This window comes from Engystomops pustulosus, chromosome 9, assembly GCF_040894005.1.
Source record: "Engystomops pustulosus chromosome 9, aEngPut4.maternal, whole genome shotgun sequence".
In the NCBI taxonomy this organism is placed as follows: Eukaryota; Metazoa; Chordata; class Amphibia; order Anura; family Leptodactylidae; genus Engystomops; species Engystomops pustulosus.
In genome coordinates this window covers 30,864,403-30,885,910 of record NC_092419.1, presented here as the reverse complement: position 1 = coordinate 30,885,910, position 21,508 = coordinate 30,864,403, and the positions used below count along the sequence as shown (strand labels likewise).

The 21,508-nt window shown below is 40.0% G+C and overlaps 1 protein-coding gene across 2 annotated transcripts in view; it reads right to left on the bottom strand.

Annotated features, from left to right (window-relative positions):
• Window positions 1-6,399: 6,399 nt before the first annotated feature.
• Window positions 6,400-21,508, bottom strand: part of LOC140076692 (fibronectin type-III domain-containing protein 3A-like) — a 60,587-nt gene continuing 45,478 nt past the window's right edge. For both annotated transcript variants that reach the window (XM_072123342.1, XM_072123344.1), the window contains exons 8-26: window positions 20,597-20,754; window positions 20,423-20,482; window positions 19,917-20,055; window positions 19,777-19,830; window positions 18,960-19,081; window positions 17,381-17,555; window positions 17,193-17,279; window positions 16,965-17,103; window positions 16,805-16,873; window positions 15,742-15,860; window positions 14,680-14,785; window positions 13,908-14,083; window positions 13,564-13,677; window positions 12,013-12,162; window positions 10,340-10,626; window positions 10,017-10,229; window positions 9,085-9,251; window positions 8,790-8,911; window positions 6,400-7,561 (exon numbers count right to left, since the gene is read on the bottom strand). In XM_072123342.1, coding sequence (XP_071979443.1) covers window positions 7,244-7,561; window positions 8,790-8,911; window positions 9,085-9,251; window positions 10,017-10,229; window positions 10,340-10,626; window positions 12,013-12,162; window positions 13,564-13,677; window positions 13,908-14,083; window positions 14,680-14,785; window positions 15,742-15,860; window positions 16,805-16,873; window positions 16,965-17,103; window positions 17,193-17,279; window positions 17,381-17,555; window positions 18,960-19,081; window positions 19,777-19,830; window positions 19,917-20,055; window positions 20,423-20,482; window positions 20,597-20,754 — 2,775 coding nt within the window. In that variant the 3' untranslated portion in view covers window positions 6,400-7,243. The remainder of the gene's footprint in view (window positions 7,562-8,789; window positions 8,912-9,084; window positions 9,252-10,016; window positions 10,230-10,339; window positions 10,627-12,012; window positions 12,163-13,563; window positions 13,678-13,907; window positions 14,084-14,679; window positions 14,786-15,741; window positions 15,861-16,804; window positions 16,874-16,964; window positions 17,104-17,192; window positions 17,280-17,380; window positions 17,556-18,959; window positions 19,082-19,776; window positions 19,831-19,916; window positions 20,056-20,422; window positions 20,483-20,596; window positions 20,755-21,508) is intronic.

Here is a 21,508-nt window from a genome sequence, read left to right as displayed (position 1 = left end):
GCAGCATTTTTTTTCCCTCCATAAATCTCTTTAATCGGCAAGTTGGGACCACAAACTCACCGGTGTGCCCGATCTACAAAATGTAGAGCAAGGACACCAAAGGGCCTATTGTGTGAATAAGACATACACCGAGAGCACCTTTCAACACACCATATGTTGTTCTTATATGTAAGGTCTATGGTTATGATGTGACAAACTGTTTGTATCGTACTGTAATACAAATGTCATTAAAATAGAATAGGCAAACTCAATTTTTATACTTTTTATTAGACATTAAATATATTATCTATTTCAAAGTAACAATTTAGTAATACATAGGCAAGGCCATCTCATATTGTAGAAGATGCCTCCAATAACAATGAAATACAAAGCAACAGATTTCTTACAAGAACACCACTAGTACTTAAGACTGGAATGTATAATCATTTGTAAAATGGTAAAATAATAATAATAGGGGACCAAATTTATGAAGGAGAAAATGGAAAACTTTCGCAACTCCATAGAATTTTGGGCTGTTATCTTGTACAGTATAGAACCGACCTATCCCATAATTACCTTGATAAATATGGCCGACAAGGTCCGGAGAAAATAAATAGTTTGCTAAATGAATTAGTTCATTGAAAAGTTTCACTTATGTCTGAAGAACTCGGTATGGAGTGTAGTGGGGAGAGTAAAAAAACTTGTATGTAGAAGTTGAAAAAAAAATTTTTAGAAATTAAAAATTAATGTGAAAAAAAACTTCTTTTTTGCGTTCTCTTTTTATTTTTGTTTTGTTTTTTCCAAAATTAAAAATCCTTTGGCAATGGAGAATTTTTTTTTTAACCAAATGTGTGAAGAAAAAAAAAAAAAGTACATAAAAAAAGTACATGTAACATGTAAACATGCCTGTAGCCAAAAGACTTGTGTGTAGAAAAACGTATGCATAGACATACACACAGACACATGCAAAATTTATCGAAACCCGATCCTGGCGAGGAGGGTTGTTCTAGTGGAAGTAGTAAGGGGGGGTAACATGATTGGATAAAATATTCAGACATTTTATTATTATTATTTTTTTTGTACAGGTAAACAGAACATTCATACTTTACACTTCTCATGACTTAAAAAAAAAAATTAAAAATAAATAAAATACACAGACTACATGTGGAAAAAAAAATGTACATTTTTTTTTTAGATTGCACCATGTATCTACTGTAAAGAAAGTGGCAATACACGTCTCTATAAAATATTTATAAATGAAAGTATATGTGGAAATATCCATAGACGATTGACACGAATCAGAGTCACACATAAAATGCCTAATATGCAGTATCGATCTTATACATGAATACAGAAATTTTATATTTTTCTAGTGTATTTGTTTTGCACAACTGCAAATCACCAATAACTCAACGGGATTGATCCATAAGAAAAAAAAAAACAAAAAACAAATATAAACACATAAAATCTTAAACGCTACAATATTAAACACTACAAGTTTTTTATTAAAAACCGTAGAACACAATTCTTATTCATTTTTTTTTTCTCCATTTGAGATAAAAGCAACATCGAGGAGATTCTACTCCTACTATGATTTTATTTGTCATATGAAAAACAGAATTTTTAAAAATGCATAAAAATTATACCCACACAGCAGAAAAAACTGTGCAAAAAAAAAAAAAAATAATCCATTGTAAATTAAAAAAAAAAAAATATACTGTGAAATTGAAAAAAAAAAAAATCTGAAATATAAAGTGATGGAATGTAAATTTATATATATTTTTTCAGCATGACAATTTCTTACAAAAAAAAAACATGTAAAAATATTTTGGTTAGTAGATAATACATAATATGGGCATCTCATAAAAATAAAAAAAAAGGAAAACGTGCATGTTTCTTTCTTTTTTTTAATATTTTTGTTTTTTTTAAAGGTTATAGACAGTATAAAAACATTTGCTCAGTTTGAGCCAAATAGTGTAACATTTATAATAAATGCACTTTTTTTTTTTCTTTCTCCTCCATAAAAGACAAATCTGTGCTTTTTCAGAAAGTGCTGCAATATATTCTTGAGAAGCACAGAAACTACATTTGTTTTTGTAACACATAAATGAAATGCTAAAGCGGGCCAACGCATGAAAACGGGTACGAAGTTCAGATACGTAGAAAGGATGGGGGGCGGGGCTTTGTAAGGCCTATGTATACTGCAGTGGTAAAAGCATCACTAGGTATAGGACTGACATACTGAAACACAACACAATGGTAGAACACGTAAAATGTTGAATATATAAGTAATCGGCTTGGGTGAGAGCAGCGGAAGCCATGCAATGCATTACCGAGACAACCAAATATGGAAAAGACCATGGTATTACCATCAAACACAAAAATGTATCCTCTACATTTCAATCCCAGATCAACGTCTGCAATACCAATTCATCCCACACCAACAGCATCACAGTCTCCTAATCAATGGACAGAGCCCATCAAAGGTTTTGTTACAACAAAACAGCGCCACCTTTGTGCATTCGTTGCGTCTGGTACCGCAACTCGGACACATCTACTTGACTGGATATCAATGCCACGAACAACCGATAAAACAATTGAGGCACCATTTTTAGAGGGAACAAAGTAGACTAGACATCCCCTTTAAGAGACAGGCACTCTTTGCATTTTATATATTTTATTGTTTAAAGATATAGGGTTCTTCATATATTTTCGTGGAAACAGATATTCACGGGTGTGCAAAACTATACCGGAAGGTGGCGAATAGAGACGACAAGGGACAGACTTGAGTAACAAATCTAATAAAAACTACAAATCTCTATACATAGAATAATTTGGGATATATATATATATAGTCTAATATAGTATATTTTATAAAGCATACTATAGGTCTTATTTTTAAAAGGTCTACTTTACTTTCGGACAAAAAGACACACCGATTAAGATTTAGCCAAATTTGGCTACGAGAGATGCAGACAGTTTCTTTCGACCTAAAAAGTGAGTCTTACAGTGAACAAAATAAAGTAAAAAAAAAAGGTACTTCTATAATACCAGACAGTACAATATATGAAGAGCCAACACTAAAACCAAGGGTGAGGGTGCATGAACTAACAGTCGTGGAGTCATCTGTCGTAAGGCCTAGCGGGAGAGAAGAAAGATGGCTGCATAACAAAGATGTCCTCCTATACATCCCATTAGTTGTCAGACCGATACGTGGACCCGTTTCTGGTGCGATTCCTGCACTGGGCCCAAACAAAACTGAGTATTTTTCTGAAGATTAAAAAAAAAAAAAAAACACAAAAACAACCACCGAAAAACAGTATCGCCATTACCTACTATATCTACTGTCTGGAAGTGTAAAAACACCTTTTATTAAACATTTCTATACTCTCCATTGTTATAGTCTATATTTTATACTTTACTTGCTATATGGTCCATGTGCAAATAATAAACTCTGCTATTTCCCTGACAGTGTTGAGTAGTTGGGAATTCAATTCCGCAACTAGAAACGGGGGAAACTGGTTACATAAAAAAATTCACACTATTCTGTTCACAAGGCACCTATGTCTACAAGGAATGATGTGCCTTGTGGAAGTAGCAATGTCTTACATTTATCATTTTTGGCGTCGGATCTACCTATATATTTATTTCTAACATCTATAAAAGGCGGCATCATTTTTGTTTGTTTTTTTCCAGATCACAGCTAATAAACAAGGCAGTCTAAATGGAAATGAGTAAAATCTGATGATGTACCCGGTTTATTTACCTCACAGAAAAAAAAAAAGCTACCTCTGTAAGGCCATTATGGAGATCTATAGTTTAAAAAAAAAAAAAACCTACAGTATGTACATTAAAAAAAAAAAAAAACATTCAGGCTGCATATTAAAGCAAAACTTACTAGGCCTCAAGAGGCAAAGGAGTCTCTCAGAATCAACCAAATTGTTAATATGAATTTCTCAATTAAAACCACACAGACTTTTTCGTCTGCTTCTAGAAGAACACATTCAGTATTTCAAGTATTGAATGCATTTGGAGTCTGACTTACCTCAGGGGTTGGCCATTTTACCTCAGGTTTTTTTGTGTTGTGTGTACAAGTGTACACACTTTTACCTCAGGGGTTGGCCATTTTACCTCAGGGTTTTTTAGTATTTTGTGTGTACGAGTGTAGGAGCAGGGTATCAGGTAATTTACCATTATACATCTATTACATGCTCTGCGTCGCTTTCTTGATATGTTAAGAAAGGTCTTTTACCTCATCAGCTGCCATCTCTGTCAATAAAATGGCTGGTTAATGAGGGTCATGTGATCTCTACCTGTCCATGACCAATCTACATTCCAAGACCTTATATTTGTATTCTTTAATATATACGCTTGAGGTCCAGAAAGGGAGGCTGGTGATAGACTTTACAGAAAACATGAAATAAAGCGGCCAACGCCTGTTAAACATGCTACACATGAATGTTTGCTCATAGGCACCCTCATGCGCTGATGACAGTAGAAAAGGACTCACCCAAACATGGATGGGACCTGCGGCCCAGGCAGTCGGCTCATACACGGGGCGATGAAATACACATCAATGTGTACCAATCTATAGAAACACATGGGGCCTTGCGATCGCCGTGAAATCAATGGTCCGCGCACATCCAAAAAAAAAACAAAAAAACCCCCAAACACTTGCATGTGCTCAGACAGACACAGAAACCAATGTATAATACAAAATGTAATATCTCATGGAGAACATGGAGCCATTATGAGACATTTTGGTTACAGTGTTATCCCAAAAAGTGCTTTTCACAGTGATTTTTGTCCAAAAAAAAAAATAAAAATGGAAAAAAAAATCCTTGAACAGCCACTACAGAGCTAGACAGTTTTTTTTGTTAGGTAAATTGTATCATATATATATTTTTACGCCTTTACTTTTATAGGATGTTAATCTCTCTTGTAGTGCAGGCCTTAAGTGATAGCTGCTGCACCCTCTCCTACCTAAGAAAATAGAGATCTATTTCAATAAAATCACCTATTCATTAAAATTCTGATATAAAACTGATTATATATTTTGTGAAACTAATTATCTTTCTTTCTATTTATTTTAAAGAGAACTTTAATATTTCTTACAGATTTCTTAGGGTTTAGCTCCACTTTAACCGATAGTCGTAGTTGCTCTAGTGCCTACCAGCATTGTTAAAAACTGACTCGCCTCCCACGTTGGGTCTCTTTTTTGCAAATTTTGAAGGCTGTGGATATATATGCGATGACATCTAGTCAGGTACTGCTCCTCTTTAATAATGCTGAACCGGCAGAGGTTCAATCACCGATTAGAGACTCCCAATCAAAATACCTCATCTCTCTATGAGCTGATCATTAGAGATTAATAGGGGGCATAGTACACTTTCCTTATATTTTCTAGAGAGGTGAACTTTTTGGAATATTTTGTGGAGTACAGTTGTGCCCTGTAGTTTAGGGGTGTGGAGTTCTGAAAGCTCGATGACCGTATACTACTAGAATCTGTAATTTACTCAATTCTCCATAAATTATACCTCTATTTTACACGGAATCGGCTTTCTTTATCTATATGGTATCCGCAGCTTTCAACAAACGCAACGTTGAACATGAATTGCTGTAATAAAAGCTATAAATGAACAGCCCCTACCTTTGTTTACACATGATATATATAGGACCAGTTCATACTAATATCTAACAAATACGCAAGCGATTCCCGACTTGTGACTCAATTTTAAAATTTTGGAAATTTTTCCAAAATTAATCTCGTATTGATTGAAAACGCTACTGTAGATAATAATTTTTATTCGATTACTAATACACCAAGAACCAAATTACGAGTAGCTACAACAATAGAGCCGTCACTCAAAGTAACCAACCGCGTCAACGCTACGGCCCCGGCTGCCAGGATTTACAGCATATTTAGCTACCATACAATTCCTCTATGGAGCCAGTTGTCCTAAAAATCGGATTAACATGGCTAGAACTCACTTTCCACAGCTTTCCTACTATAACTCCATTGAAATAATCATTGATCTCAAAATCTTCCTGAAAGCCTCATAAGATACAGCCTCGCCATACAGCACGTTCCACTGACAGAAGCCAAGGAGAGTCGGAGGACCGCAATATGCTTCGTCCATTAGGATTTGGTCATTGTAAGAACCCAGTTACTTATTTTTCAGTAAGTAAATGCTAACAATTTATATTATAAATGGCCACTATATATAGAATCAGGACATTTTTTGAATGTCCTCATGAGAAGGGATTAAATCTCCCTACATTCTTTAGGTCTGCTTGAAAAAATAATTTAGAATGCGACACTCATGCCCGACATAGGATCCCCCTTTTCGAGAATGGTGGGAGATCAGACACTTTTAACCTACCCTGTGGACAAGTCATAAGTTATTATGGGACACACTGTTTGAGGACACCCAGATATGAAGCTACTGCTTCACTGAAACCAGTGAATCATACATATTTTTGAGATCCAATCAGAGTCTCAATTCCGGTATTTAGCCCTTCTCAGAGGATCTTGTACTTTGATACAACTATCAAACAGGATTCCAAGATACACAATTCAGATCAACACATTTTCAGGCTAAAATTTATTACAGAAAACCCTGACTTGTTCTACTTCACTCATCTACATTCCTTGCCGAAAGTTGACTTCAATTACGGGAGATGGGGGGTGGGGGCTAGGCAGAAGTACTGAAGCAACCATGCAGATGAGTGGTGCAAAATGCGAGCACCCCAACACATATCACCGATCCCTACTTTGTAGATGCCACCATATCATATCTCGCAAAGGTACCACTTATGTTTCAGATATGCTTCTCCGTGAAGGCCACACAACAGTGGAAAACAGACACTTGTGTTACAAACCTCATCCCATCATGAGCAACCACATGCAAAGCTGAACATTTAAAAAAGGACACGCTTTCAAAGCAAAGGGTCCATTACATAAACGAACAGCACCGTCTTGACCGTTAAGAGTGTATTAAGGCATTGAACACCATGGCCCTAGAAACACAGGATTGAAGTTCCCTTTCTAAGAGTTTCATGATGTCTTATGTTCCACATACAGGAGGATTCTACTAATCCAGCCTCGTGATGAATGAGCAGCAAGAATGGAAATGCACTTATATATAATACAATCATTTCCATCTATAAATTTAATTAGAATAATTAAACATAAATATTGAAAAAAAAAAAAAAAGAAAAATTGTACGGATAATCTCAATAACAGGGCACTTAAAAAAAAAAGCTACTTGATGACAAAGTACTGGATGACGACGGCAAAGAGAAAGGCCACCACGGCAAACATCATGAGGAGCAAGATGGCAAACTGTTCGTCGCTGAGGGACTTCCTTTTGCTTTTCGTGGCCTCCAATGCAGCATTAACACACGGCAAATCCAACTCGGATCTTTGAGATGAAAATAGGGTGCAGGGGCTGTAAGGGCCAAACAACTCTTGTAATCCATTGGAGTCTTGGTATTGCCGCCCAGCGCAAACTCGGAACCGGTATTCACAGTTTGTTTGAAAATTTGCGAAACTGAATGAGGTGTCTGTTCCTTTATATACCTGGTCAAGAGAAGAAGAGCAATGATCAGAAAACCATTAGATCTACAGAATAAGGCACCTTACACACATCTGTGTGCCTTAAGCCGCAAACATGACACCTAGCTTCTCTATCGGGCGCCGAGTGGACGCGTCGCAAACCGGGCAGCAACAGGACACGCTCGCTGTCTGTGTGCGACCGCCCGGCTCAGACATGCACAATCTCTATAGCAGCCACCATTTCCACATGTGTGTATGGAGCCTTAGTTACAGATATGAGTTAATGGGGTTCTCCAGGAAATTTATATTTAGTTTCCCAGTATATTCCTAGTTTCTTCAGTATAGTTAGTGGCTATGTGATGCAGGAAGCAGCATCAATGACATAATGACTCCGCCCCATTGTCAGATAACCAGTTACATCACTGCAAAAGGAAGGAAACATTGTAGATGCCAACCCTCTGCAGTCATGTGATCTGTGAGGTCAAAACCAGCTGGGAGGAGGGTATATTCATGATAGGTGTCGGATTGTTATGGGCTGGCACTTGGCTTTCTGTGCCATTCCTAACCCATCATCTTGCAAATAATGTGCCTGGCAAGAGAGACGATAAATCTAAATTTCTTTTTTATTTAAACTAATGTTTGACTACCACCAGCCAAAATTCTCCCCCAATGTGGAAATTTGCTGCAATCTACAGAAGGGGAATAAAGTAGACCAGATACACTATAAAAATATTTGCTGAAACAGACGATATTGGTGCAACCGGCCCTCGGACGTGTATGGTGGTTTCCTGGTTCTCCACATCCTCGACCCTTTTGTTCTGTCTGGTGGCAGCATACTTTCATCTAGCCTTTGAAAACACATGCACCCTCTGCCAAACCAAATCTAAATTGCTAAGGAGCATGGACAGCTTTCTATAGCTTCCAGATGCTGCTCATCCCTAGGTAGACAAATTCATGGCACAGGAAGGAAGAAACATCTGGTAACTCCTTTCTTGGCCCCTTTTTTTTTGCAAAAATCTCTGCAACTTCAAATGTGCAAATAAGTCAGTTTCAGCAGCATTGACAAAACCCCATTACCAGGAATCGGTCATGGAAACGTCTGCAAGACATCTACACCTCAGCAGGGATCCATCACAACGTCCGCGATGAACTCTTATTTTAACCATTTGTGGTATCCTAAGAACCCTTTTAAAATCACTATCCAGCAGAAAATTATAGAATGGCAAACTAAAGGAATATTGTGTGTTCTAACCTGATCAAACTCTCTCCCATTGGTTAGTTGAAGGATGTAAACAATTGAATCTCCCCTCATCGGTGGCAGCGTCTCCCAAGATACTTCACACAAATTGCTATCAATCTGTTGTACTTTGGGTGCTAAAATGAAAAGGAAGAATAATTTAGCAAGTAACCATAACAACTATAGAAGTCTATAATAAAAATCGGCAACAAATCAATAGAGCATTCAGGGACATGTCTAGTACCTTAACTATGGATGAACACAGGACTGGCGCCCCCCTCCAGCAGACCCTGCAATCCCTACCACCTACCTTTTAATGCAGCTGGCAAAGATTTGGTAGTAGCAAAACTGTAGACTTCAGAATATGGGCCTTCCCCGGCATCATTGTACGCCTGGATTCTGAAGTTGTACGTGGTCGATTCACTCAATCGCTGAACCTTGTATGTATGACATGGTCCATTGTAGATGGTAAAAAACCTGCCCAAAAAGAAAACATAACCATAAGTTTTCCACTACTAACAAGTGCTACAGATTATTGGATTTGTTGCTGAATAATCTATTACCCTACTGCCCATTGCTTCATGCAATGTCCGAGTCAGTTAAAGGGGTACCCTCTTCATATCAATATTTATAGACGGTAGCATAAAAAGAACAGTTTTCATAGCTTTTTCCTCCCTACATCTTCATCAATAGACAGTGTTCACCCCCAAAGGAAAACAACAATATATTCCCCAGCACAAGTAATCTTATTTGTTATGCTCCAATGCCATTGGTAGAAGCACTGTTACTTTCCTGACAAGCAGGTCAAAAAGAGATTTCTACTGGCTGCTCTACCTGGAAGAAAGGATCACTATACAGAGACCTGCTTGTGTGTCTGAGCATGTGTGACCACCTTATTATTAAGTAGATGCCGGTAAAGAGTTAACAGTAGAAATATGGCAAGTGTCTATTCAATGAATTTGATGTTTTAAAATGTACGGCAGCAGCTATAAGCTGGAAGAAATCTGGCATGAAAGTCTGACAGCCTAAGTGGGAAGGAACAAATCCAGCAAGCTGAAAGTAATGAGCAAACACCACTAGATCTTTGTAAGATTAATTACCTATTCCATCGTCCATTAAAAGAGAATATGACTGCACCTTGTAATGGGAACCTGTTAAACAGTAACCGCTACCAGGAATAAAACTAATGGAGGCGCGGGAGATAGGGGTGCGGAGAACACCCTAGTCACATGTAGCACTCACCTGCTGAGCTTATCTTCCATTTGCAGATTGTACTGTGACGTTTCTGTAGCTAAAGCTTTACTTGTCCCGTCCCCCCATTTCAACTTAAGGCTCTGGTGACTGAAGACCACACACTCCAGATGTGGAGGGTTGGGAGGAGGCGGCTTCGTTTTGGCTTTAATAGATGGACTAAAGGGACCCGCTCCAAAGCTGTTTATGGCCTGGATTCGTATCCTGGAAAGAAACAGCAAACTCCATTCAATCATACAAGGCAAAACAAATGGGTGATGGGTTATAACAAAGTGGACACTGCTACATCAATACATATAGAGATGTGCCAGTACCTGTAAGTGCGGTCAGGGACCAGATTAGTGAGAACACAGCTAGTGGCAGAGTCTACTGTAATCTGCTGCTTTTCCCCATACTCAATGGTGTACCCAGTGATCTCTGCCCCATTGCAGCATGGCTCCTTCCACTGGAGAGCAAGGCACTCTGACGGTGAGGGAAGAGGAGTTTCCAGGTGCTCTTCATCATCAACGACCTGCAGGACAGATACCGCCGCAGGAGCGGATGCTGGCGTTGTGATGACTGCGGTGTCTCCAAACATCCCAGAACCAGCATTGTTAACAGCCTGTAAAGGAGACAAAATGTAATCACATTTTACAAGTGTGTAACTACTGCACTTCAGTACCGCTGTGTGTGTGTGAATACTGACTAAACGACAGACAAGAAATAGCTGATTTTTCGGACTACATGTCACTTCTAGCTCTAAAGTGCCTGCCTCTCATAGTCTGTAGGTCAGGAGAATCCAACACATCCAGACCCTCCTGACCACTGTCCTAGCAATCAGTTGAAGCACCGCTCTCATGTTCTCTGCGGAACCACATGAGCGTTTCTGCAGGACCTAGAGTGATATGAGAAACATAACTGCAAGGTCCTTTAAGGGAAACTGTTGTGGCGATTTGGGACACCGAAACCACCCGTAGGTCCTTACGAACTAGTGATTTAATATTCCCAATCGAGCAATCATATCAAAAAAGAAATAAAAACAACCTTATACTCACCTCGTCCCTCGCTCCCTTTGGCGGCTGCATTATTTAGGCTTTACTCGTCGCATCGCTAGAGGTGTAGGTGGCGCAGGTTCTTCTGATGCAAGTCCGATATGTGCCTTATCGGACTCAAATCAGAAGGAGTATAAAAGTTTATTATTTTTTGGGACATAAAAGACTCAAGACAGATCGATTTAGAACCCTAAACCACATGTCCATAAGGACCTGTAGTTGGTTTGGAGTTCCATATAGACCTGACAGGTCTTCTTTAAAACCTCTCACACTGCACAAGGATGAGAACAAGTTGCAGCTGGGACTGGGGTAGAACAGTAGTGTGTGCGTGTGTGTATAACAGTAGTGTGTGCGTGTGTGTGTGTATAACAGTAGTGTGTGCGTGTGTGTGTGTATAACAGTAGTGTGTGCGTGTGTGTGTATAACAGTAGTGTGTGCGTGTGTGTGTATAACAGTAGTGTGTGCGTGTGTGTGTATAACAGTAGTGTGTGCGTGTGGGCATGTATAAAGCAGTACTACTGTGTGTGAAGCAGACCTGTGTGTGAACAAATTGATGTAGCAGAGCTGTGTGTGGTGTGTTTGTGTGTTCCAGAGAACATTATTTGGATGACTAAATCTGGGGTGCGTGTTTACAGTCAATATCGTAATTGCTTTTTATCATCTTATACATGACCTTTGTTTTGATGCTAATAGGGCTTTGTGTGATTTATAATGTTCCCTACCTGCTGCCCAGAGACAGCACAACAATGAAACTATGGGGCATGTGATGTGCCGCATATCAGGGAGTGAGTACGCTATATCAAAGAAACATGAGATAAATGCCAGAAGAATGGTTATATAAATGCTTGGATAGGGGGTACCTAAAATATAATTGTATTGTATCAGTACACTGTAAGATCTGACTGGCTATATAAAAAACATTTTTAATTTTCTAGTAAAATCCATAAAGTACCTACCTGAATTCTACAGAAATATGTAGTTGCTGGTGTAAGACCTTTGATTTCATAGCTTGAAGATGCGCCTGTATAGATGACCTGCATACAGCCTTCCACCCTGCCCCATTCTAACCGATATTCTGTAATCTCTGCTCCATTACATCCCGGAACCTGAAAACAGATGACATTATTCACTGCGTATCAGAAGCCAAACAGGAAAACAACTATAACATAGATCAGAATGGTGATCAAAGCCACCAAACGAAAATAGTCAGCGATAAACAGTGCATGGGATCAATTTAACCAAAACTATGTGTAGCCTGTGGGCTATAGGGCAAAAGTGGAACCCGCAGACCCCCTCAAAGCAACATTAGCAGATGGCTTTATCTCATAAGCCTCTGAGGCATCAACCCACCAGGAGGATCTGCTGCCCGCTGCTTCCTCCAACAATTACTGTAAACTTCTATCTGTTCCCATGAGACAGTGAATAAATCAAGACCAAGTGTCTCCTGCAAACCACTTCCACAAACAGATTGTAAGAGCTGCCCTCAAAAGTGCTGAGCTATAGCTTTACCCACAGCATAGTCAGACTATTGAAAAGCAAAGACACAGAGCATAAGAGCATTGTCCAGAATAAAGTATAGGGTGGATAGAGTACTGCCATCATCAAGTATATAGCCCCTTTATATAGAGATAGCTGCCCTTGTAATACAAGGATGCTGAAAGCAAACCACAACTACTCGGCATAACGCCTCATTCACATGAACGGATATCCGGCTGCACAGTTTGCGCCGCATATCCGTCCCCATGGATGCCTATGGCACCAGGCCACGGTACGGTGGGCACACGTGTCACCATACTGTACCGTGCAAAGGGAAAAGATAGAGAAAGCTCTATCATTCCCAGTACATACAGTCAGGCACCATGCATCCCCATGGAGAGGGGAGGGGTGAGCAGTGCCTGTCCCTTTTACTCTTCAGCCGAACGTAGGCTACACTTGGATTCCGGTGGGGCATTGCAAACATCACGTGTAAGGGGACAAAGTAGTTTCCGGTTTTAGTTCTTATAAGGGAGTCGCGATGAGGAGACAACTCTAGAGAAGTCTGAGTGTTGTCTACAGAATACATGTTGAAACAATTTTTTACAAAATGGACAGATTTTGTAAAATGTCCATATTTGCACTTACAGGGTTTGCATCAAAATTGATTGCATCCTATGTATAGGGGATAACAATTTTATAGGAGCTGGGACCCTCACCGATCACAAGAACAGGAATAGAGTTCATAATTATCGATGGTTCAGCTAGTCCTGACACTGTTCAATACTATGGAAGTGCAAGAAATTGGTGAGCACAGCGCTGAGGTATCTCCAGCACTCACAGACATCGAATGAGAGATGCTTGTGCGCTGCAATTACCAAGGCTTCCATAGTATTGAATGGAGCAGCAAGACAAATGAGGACGGGACCACCATTCTCACCGTCAGATCCCCCAGAAAACAAAATGATTGTTATCCTTTAAATGAGGGATAGCAATCACATTTGGTACAACATAAAAGTTACATGATATCTTACCTCCCAGCTTGCTAGCACACAATTCGCACTCTTGCATATGAGCAATGGGACTTTACATCTTTCCGGAGGACCAGGCGCTGTGCAGAACTCTGCTGCTTCGGAATAGAGTCCACACTAAAGAACAACATAAAATAATAAAACATCTAATTATACAGTTTTTGGGCCTGTTAAGGCAAAATACAGAGATATGGTGCAGGACCAATATTTTGTTATTACAGGTCATCCCACATTTTAGGAACATGAGTTAATCCACGTGTGAATACAAAATGATATAAAAAGACAAAAAAATATATATATAAAAAAAACAACACATGAATGCTACACTGGAATAACAGAACACATACCCCTGCTTTATTGGAGGCTTTTATCCAGAAGCTGTAGGTCTGGCCGGGCAGCAGGTTGCTCACTGTGCATTCCAGGTCAGGACCCTGATAGACTGGACCTCGATCATCTTGTTCGGATTTTGCCATCTCTACAGTATATGACGTCACTGCTGAGCCGCCATCAACGCTTGGGGCTTCTACAGAAAGATGGCAGAATTAGTAATAAATAGAAAGCAACCACCATACCGTAATACAATTATTCACATATATTATTACCCCCACAAAAGACATAGAAAAGTTGAGCATGGACATTAAAAAACTAAACTGTGTATTTACAAATATTTATTAAGAAAAGAGTAGCAGTAATAAGTCCAGACAGCCGGAGACCCGGCCCTGCTCCCGCATTGACCGACTCTGAACCTGGACCGTCCACCATCAAAAGACAGTGGGCAATCAGGGTCAAGTTAATCAGCTTTAAGAGCATATATTATTATTAATAATAATTCTTTATTTATATAGTGCACGCAGATTATGCAGCACTGCACAGAGCTTCCCAAATCAGTCCCTGCCCCCATGGAGCTCACAATCTAATCAACCTACCAGTATGTTTTGGAGTGTGGGAGGAAACCGAGGGACCTGGCGGAAACCCACGCAAACACAGACCGAATATACAACTCTTTGCAGATGTTGACCATGGGACATGAACCGAGGTCCCCAGGGCGCAAAGGCTGTAATACTAACCACTGAGCCACCGTGCTGCCCCGTAAATGAAAACATAAAACATGAAACATACCCCACTGCAGATTCAACTCCTTCGATTTGGCTGTCCCTGCTAAGCGTGGCGGGTGGCAAGGTCCTGGAGGAACAATCCCGGTCTGGACTATTAATACATCTGAAACCTGAAAAGTAGTAAGAAAGTAATATAAAGTGCAGGAATAACTTGTAGAATATTCAGATTATCACCACACCAACACAACAGTACTTAGAACTTTACATTATGTTGCTCGTCTGTTATTAATACTAGAATTTTATGAATTCATGACAGTTGGGGGTGTGTACATATAGGATGATGCAGACCAATCAGCAGTAACGTCTGACTTTGGGTAACACCCCTTTGACATACATAATGTTAACACCGTATTTATACATTATTTGCCCCCAAAGAAACGGCACCACTCTTGCCTTGATACTTGTAGTATACTTAAAGGGGAATTCCAGGAATCAGCATAATTCATATACAAGTGGGCACTCAAAATATAAGCTAATGTGTAATTAGTTGTTATTTAAAATTTTGCTCCCCTTAGCAGAAAATGCTGGTGACATAGACTGTAATGGAGAATTAAAATGCTACTGGCCCTTTAATCAGTCCGTTAATTTCCTCCGCGCGGTCCGTCGCAGAAAAGAAGATGGCCGCTGGTCACATGTCCACATCACATGTCCTGCACCTGCCTGGGCAGGGTCATGTGATCACCACTACGTTTGGCTGTAGTCGGTTGGTTACAGTGCATCCAGTATGGCCAGTGTTGTGGGGATGTCAGTTACACATCATTACTATGGTAACAGAGCAAGAAAACCTGTTACATCATCACTGGGAGCAGAGCATAACAGGGAGGAGGAGTTACTGAGAACTAAAGGATCATGGAACTTGTAGTTTTAAGTGGCGGCCATCTTAGTGATAACTCCACCTACTTTAGAGAGGCCATAAATTTTGTAAATCATAAAATCATATTATTTTAGCTCCGTTTTGTGACTAATGACATTGAGTATTGTTGCATTCATTTATTTATATCATCATGGGTTTTTGTGTCAGATGTTCATATTCCCGGAATACCCCTTTAAGTAAAACTCCACTTACCTGACTGGAGCCCACGATATTGGCACAATGTACCCTGAACCTATAGGAAGTACCAGGCTTCAGACGATCGCACACATGTTCTTTACTGGGACCACTGTACATGGTCTCCCATTTACTTCCTGCAAGAGGTAGGAAAAACTTTTTAAAATCAGAAAAAAACTCTACAATCAAATGCCCATGTATTACAAGTGGATATGTTTGTGCATTTTAGACGCCAATTAAAGGGGTTTTACCAGCATTTTACGTTACTCCCTATCCACAGAACAAGGGACAGTAAGCGGTAAGATTGGAAAGGGTCCAACTGCTGTGACCCCACGATCATGATAGCGAGACCCCCCAAGCGATCTGGAGAATGGGGGTATTGCTCTAGTGCTCTATCATCTATGGCTCTCATATAGACAGTAAATGAGAGGAGATTGATGATCCAGCACTCATAGAATAAAAAAAAAACGTAGTCCTTTATTTGATTGCATTAGAAAACAAAGCAAAAATGACAGCACAGCATACAGGCTTTGTATCCGTTAAAAGACTAAAATGACCTACGCATTTTGGACAATTAACATTTCTGTCCTTACTCGTGGTCTAACAACCATCACACTGCAGCACCTATACATACTAATCCCCACCTGCGGAAATGGACCAAAGTGCGCAGCCCAATGTGTCTTGTTCCATACATTTCAAGCATGAACAGGCAGTGATGATCAAATTTTTTTGTCTGGAACTACAATTATAACATATACAGTTCCGTCTTGCATACAAATTCAACTTAAGTACAAACCCAAAGAACCTATCTTGTACGGAAACCGGGGACTGCCTGTACAATGAAATAAAAGGAGCTTTTTTTTTTTTTAATTTCATGAGTGCTGGATCATCTATCAATTTTCCTAATTGTCTACCGGAGTCGGCCATGGCTTTATAAGGGATCCTGGGCACCGTTCACACTGTACCATATTTCTGACCACCATACAATTGATTGAAACTGCTAAATGCATGCTTCAAGCAATAGTTACAAAAAAGGATCCATACTTTATAAATTGTATACAAACTATACAGATTTGCTCACCATTTACGTTTTCTGCCATTTCGAGGAAGTATTTAATAACTTCGGAGCCTCCGTTGTCTTTTGGGGCATCTGTAAAAAAATATTAAATTGTTAGAAAAATATAAAGTGGACATAACAAAACAAAAAAAAGGTATGAAACAAAGAAAAACCCTGGACTCACCCCACATGACCTTTACACTGTGCGCATGAATTTTGCCCTTAGCACTTGGCTTACACGGGGGTCCCGGTCTATCGGGGGAAGTTGCGTATTCTACGATTTCGCTCGGACTACTTCTGCCTTCGCTGTTTGCTGCAAAGACCTTTCGAAACAAAGCGAGATATAATAATATAATAAATGATTGCTCATACAAGGAGGTCTTAATGTAGAGTGTCACACAATGCTACATACCCTAAACTTGTATGAAGTATTCCTTCTCAGGTTTCTTAAAGTGCATGTGAGGTCTTCACTGTTCTGTTTAGGTTTGAAACCATAACCCTAAAAAAAAAAAATAAATAAATAAAGGCGGTGAGGAAACGTCTTCAGTCTGGCACCCGATAATCTGACACACAAAGGGCAATGAACGGGTGAACACTCACCGAGCCTTCCTCTTCCATTTCCAGGATATATGTTAGTGTTTCATCTGAGGGCATATCATTCGGTGGGCTCCATTCTAGGCAGAGCCAGCTTATCCCGGCCTGCCTGAGCCGTGGTGGGGAGGGGGCAGGCGGGACACTCCCTGCTGTGTAGTATACGACCGTTTCACTGAAACCACTGGAAGAAAAATAATATAGTGGTTACATAGAGTTCTCACTGCTCCACTATGCATGAAAACACTGTTAGAGGGGTTTCTGTCCAAAAACTATTACTAATTTATCCATAGGAGAGTGCATTAATGGGGTTTTCCAAAAACCTGAAAATCCCCAATGGTGGGGAAAAAAAATAAAAGAATTGAAAAAAATGCATACTTACCCTGTTCTGGCTCTTGGTTCCTACTATTTTGGGGTCTGTGACCAGCCATTAGTTCCTGAGGGTCACAGGACCCCCTTCAGCCAATAAGTGGCCTCCTCCAACCACTAAACGTCACTTCTGTTTTCTTTGAGGAGGCCAATTAATGGATGAAGTGAGTACCGTGCCCCGTGTCATATCCATGTTTAGTCCTTATTGTTTCTGCATTTGTTTTTTTAACATCTGTATTTTTTTCACATCCGCAAAATGACGGATGATTTAAAAAAAATATATAATATAATAAAGCTATATGTATGGTTTTGAAGTGTTGGGGGAAACCGGAGGAAACCCACGCAAAAGCTGAGAGAACATACAAACTCTTTGCAGATGTTGACCCTGGGATATGAACCCACGTCCCCAGCGCTGCAAGGCTGTAATGCTAACCACTAAGCCACCATGCTGCCCCACAGTATAGTATGCATTCTTTTTGCCCACTGGCACCCCATAGATGTTTTCTAGATTCTTAAAAAGTGAATAATTGAGGGAGAGACACCTAGCACCCTCGCTAATCATCGCCATATTGTATCCCGCAATCGACCCCAATGTAGACGCAATTTCTCATTGAAATAAATGAGAAGAAAGCCTGCAGTGAGTAGGGACTCCAACCGGAGTCTCACACATTACACACACTAATAACCGATGAATGACTCGGAAGACCCCTTTAAGGAAGACCTATCATCTCTGGATCCAACTCAATACAGCCGTTCTTCAGTCAATGCAACTATTGACCATGTAAAAGTGATCAGTCACAGAGGTGCGTCCCTATACACTCTAATGGTGTCTGACACAACCTATTCACAGGGACGTAATAATCCCCATTTGACAAGTTTGTTTTATACTTTTCAGGTGGAATAATAATGGAGTGGTGACAAAACTAAAGACTGTCTTCCTTATTAAGCACAGCGCCATGCTCTGTACACAGGCGGTGCTTAGTATTGCAGCTTGGCTTCATTTATTTAAACGAGACAGAGGTGCACACATGTCAGGTGACATACGGGTGCAATATTAATGACCTGTGCTTACTGAAGGCAACTGATGGGAGGAGGTGATCAATATTTAAACCCTAGACAACCCTTTTAAGCAAACCAATACTTGAACAAAACCAAGAGAGCAAAATAAATGATCAGATGTCCCAGCAGGACACACGAGGAGCCCTAAATTCAGTCTTACCTCATTCCGATGTCATTTTTGGCTGCTATTCTAAAGGCATACTTTGTGGATGGAGACAGCTTTGTTAACTTGTATTGCTTAAGGTGGCCAAAGTAGCATTCTTTAAATGGTCCATGTTTTCCCTGAAGATCAAGAACAACAAAAAATTAGAGCAACTTCAAATCCCAGATGTCAGACCCATTTTTTTTTATCCCATGTGTAAGGATCTGTAGTTCCCTGTCCTATCCCTAGTGATTAGATCAGTAGAGCAACAGGTACCGCGGCAATTCTGGGTGACCAGGGGACCAAAGTCTTCTCTTTATAGAGACAGTAGTTGTCCAAGTGTTTGGCAATTCTTCATGAAAGTGTTTTTTGCAAGTAAAACTCTAGAGACATCCAGGCCTCCAAAACACCCCATTAGTAAAAACCGCATTGTACAGGGCACTTTATTAGCTTTCCAGAACTACCTTTCCAGTTTCCTAATGACTTGAGATGATTCAGTTCATATCTTTATGATAATATGCTTCTCGGTACACTAGAAAGCTTCTAAAGTGCCATACACAATTTTGTACTTCTGGGGTGGTTTGTGGGGATGGTAGATACCCATTAATACACAGACCCCAATGGCTGAACTTCTATAAATGTATAAAACGTAACCTATCACAGCATAAACGTATAATATGTTTAGCTATATTAGTTCTGATGGCATTCGGTGGCTTAATCTTATTTTTAGGAGGATAATCTTATATGTCCACCTATTTGAGCCAAAATAAGGGACAGTCGAGTAATTATTGTAAAAATTGTAGAAAATATGTAAGCCTAAAAACATCTCCAATACCTCATCCCATTCCAATAGGTAGCCATTTATCTTCGATCCATTGTCATTAGAGGTCTGAAAAGAAGAATAAAAGAATAGAGTTAAAAATTCTAGAGTTCTAGCTTACACAATAATGAGACAAACATGAAGAGGCCACTGACCCTCCACTGAAGGTTCAAACAGTTCCGACTTCTATTGGTGAGTTTTGGAGGTGCTGGTGAATCCGGCTCACAGCTTTCTGTAGTAAAACTCACTAATTCAGAGATGATTCCCTCTAAAGGAGGAGAGCTGGCAGTAACTCTGGAAGACAAAAGTAGAAAGTTTGAATAATCGTCCATTCCGGGCAAATGGGTGGGGAAAAAAACCCTTCCTTTTTTGGGCAATGGGTGGAAAATCTTGCCCGAATGGGTGGAGAACCCCACTGGGGCAACGGCGTGGGTAGGGTTCCCTGTCCTTTCCTTGGGGGGGGGGGGGGGGGGGGGGATGAACCCATTAAGTAACCCCCCCCCCACTGCCAAGGGTCAACAGGAGGAGATCCCTACCCCCAACGGGCGGAAGACCTCCCGGCAGGGGGGGGTGTGGGTGTGTGCGGAAGACCTCCCCGGAGAAGGGTATGGTCACAAAACATGCTATGTTTGTTAATCAGTCCAAACTATGATGCACATACCGTACATGGTAGTCTGTTGCTGGCCGCAAGTCTGTGAGTGTGCATGTTGTGGCGTCTCCTCTGGAAAACCAAAAAAATTGCAGTGGTGAGTCTCAGGAGTCAGGCCCCTACACCAAACAGTAATATCGTGCCACTTCATATATGTTACTATCCATAACCCATACTATTACTCACGAGTAAGCAGGCTTGAACTTCCCGTTTTTGCCATTGTTGGATACGGTCACCTCATACATGAACGTCCCCGGTAAATGGCTTGTGGGACTCTCACGATTCTGCGAGGTGATCTGCACGTTCCAAGACAACACAGCTGACCTCGCTTCCAAACTGGAAACCTGTATAAAGTGATTACACATAAATCATCTAACTCATAGAAAACACCACCATCCATAGGGATCATTATACACAACCGTGCCTTAGAGTAGCCCTACACAATGCATACAGGAAAGACAAAGAAAATAATCCAATACATCAAAAAATTGTCTTCATAATGCAGAACAAAAAAAAAAAAAAAAAAAAAAAACGTAAAATTTTTATTTGCATTAAACTTTTATTGTATTTCTTGGAACCTTTTTCTTAAGATGCTGACAGAATTGAAGATAAGTTATAACAAGCTCAGGAATGGCCATCTACATGGGAATTAGAATCCCTGATGAGAGGGAGAGTGCGGTTATTCAGGAAGTGTCACACAAGTATGCATTGTTAATGAAGTGATGTAATGTTATTTGAATGAACTACGTGTCCTTGAATACCCTCCCCAAATAATGGAGCCCTCTGACGGGGTCAGATTTCAGAGCAAATACGGCTGTAGCCTACACAGAAGACCATGGACGGCTTAGTATTTGTGTGGGTTCATCTATATGAACAATCTGCAGGACACAATGTTAATTTTGGCTCCAACTAGAATTGTAAATAAATAGATCAGAACCAGGAAAAAAAAATCCTTAAAGGTTAACAAAATTGCATATTGGAATAGTGAAGATGATAATGGTAAACTTTGTAATATACTTCATTAAAGACAAATGTGCTTAGGTCTTTTTTCCAGCTTCCGGTCTCATCTATTCACACTAACTGTTGACAGATCAGGAG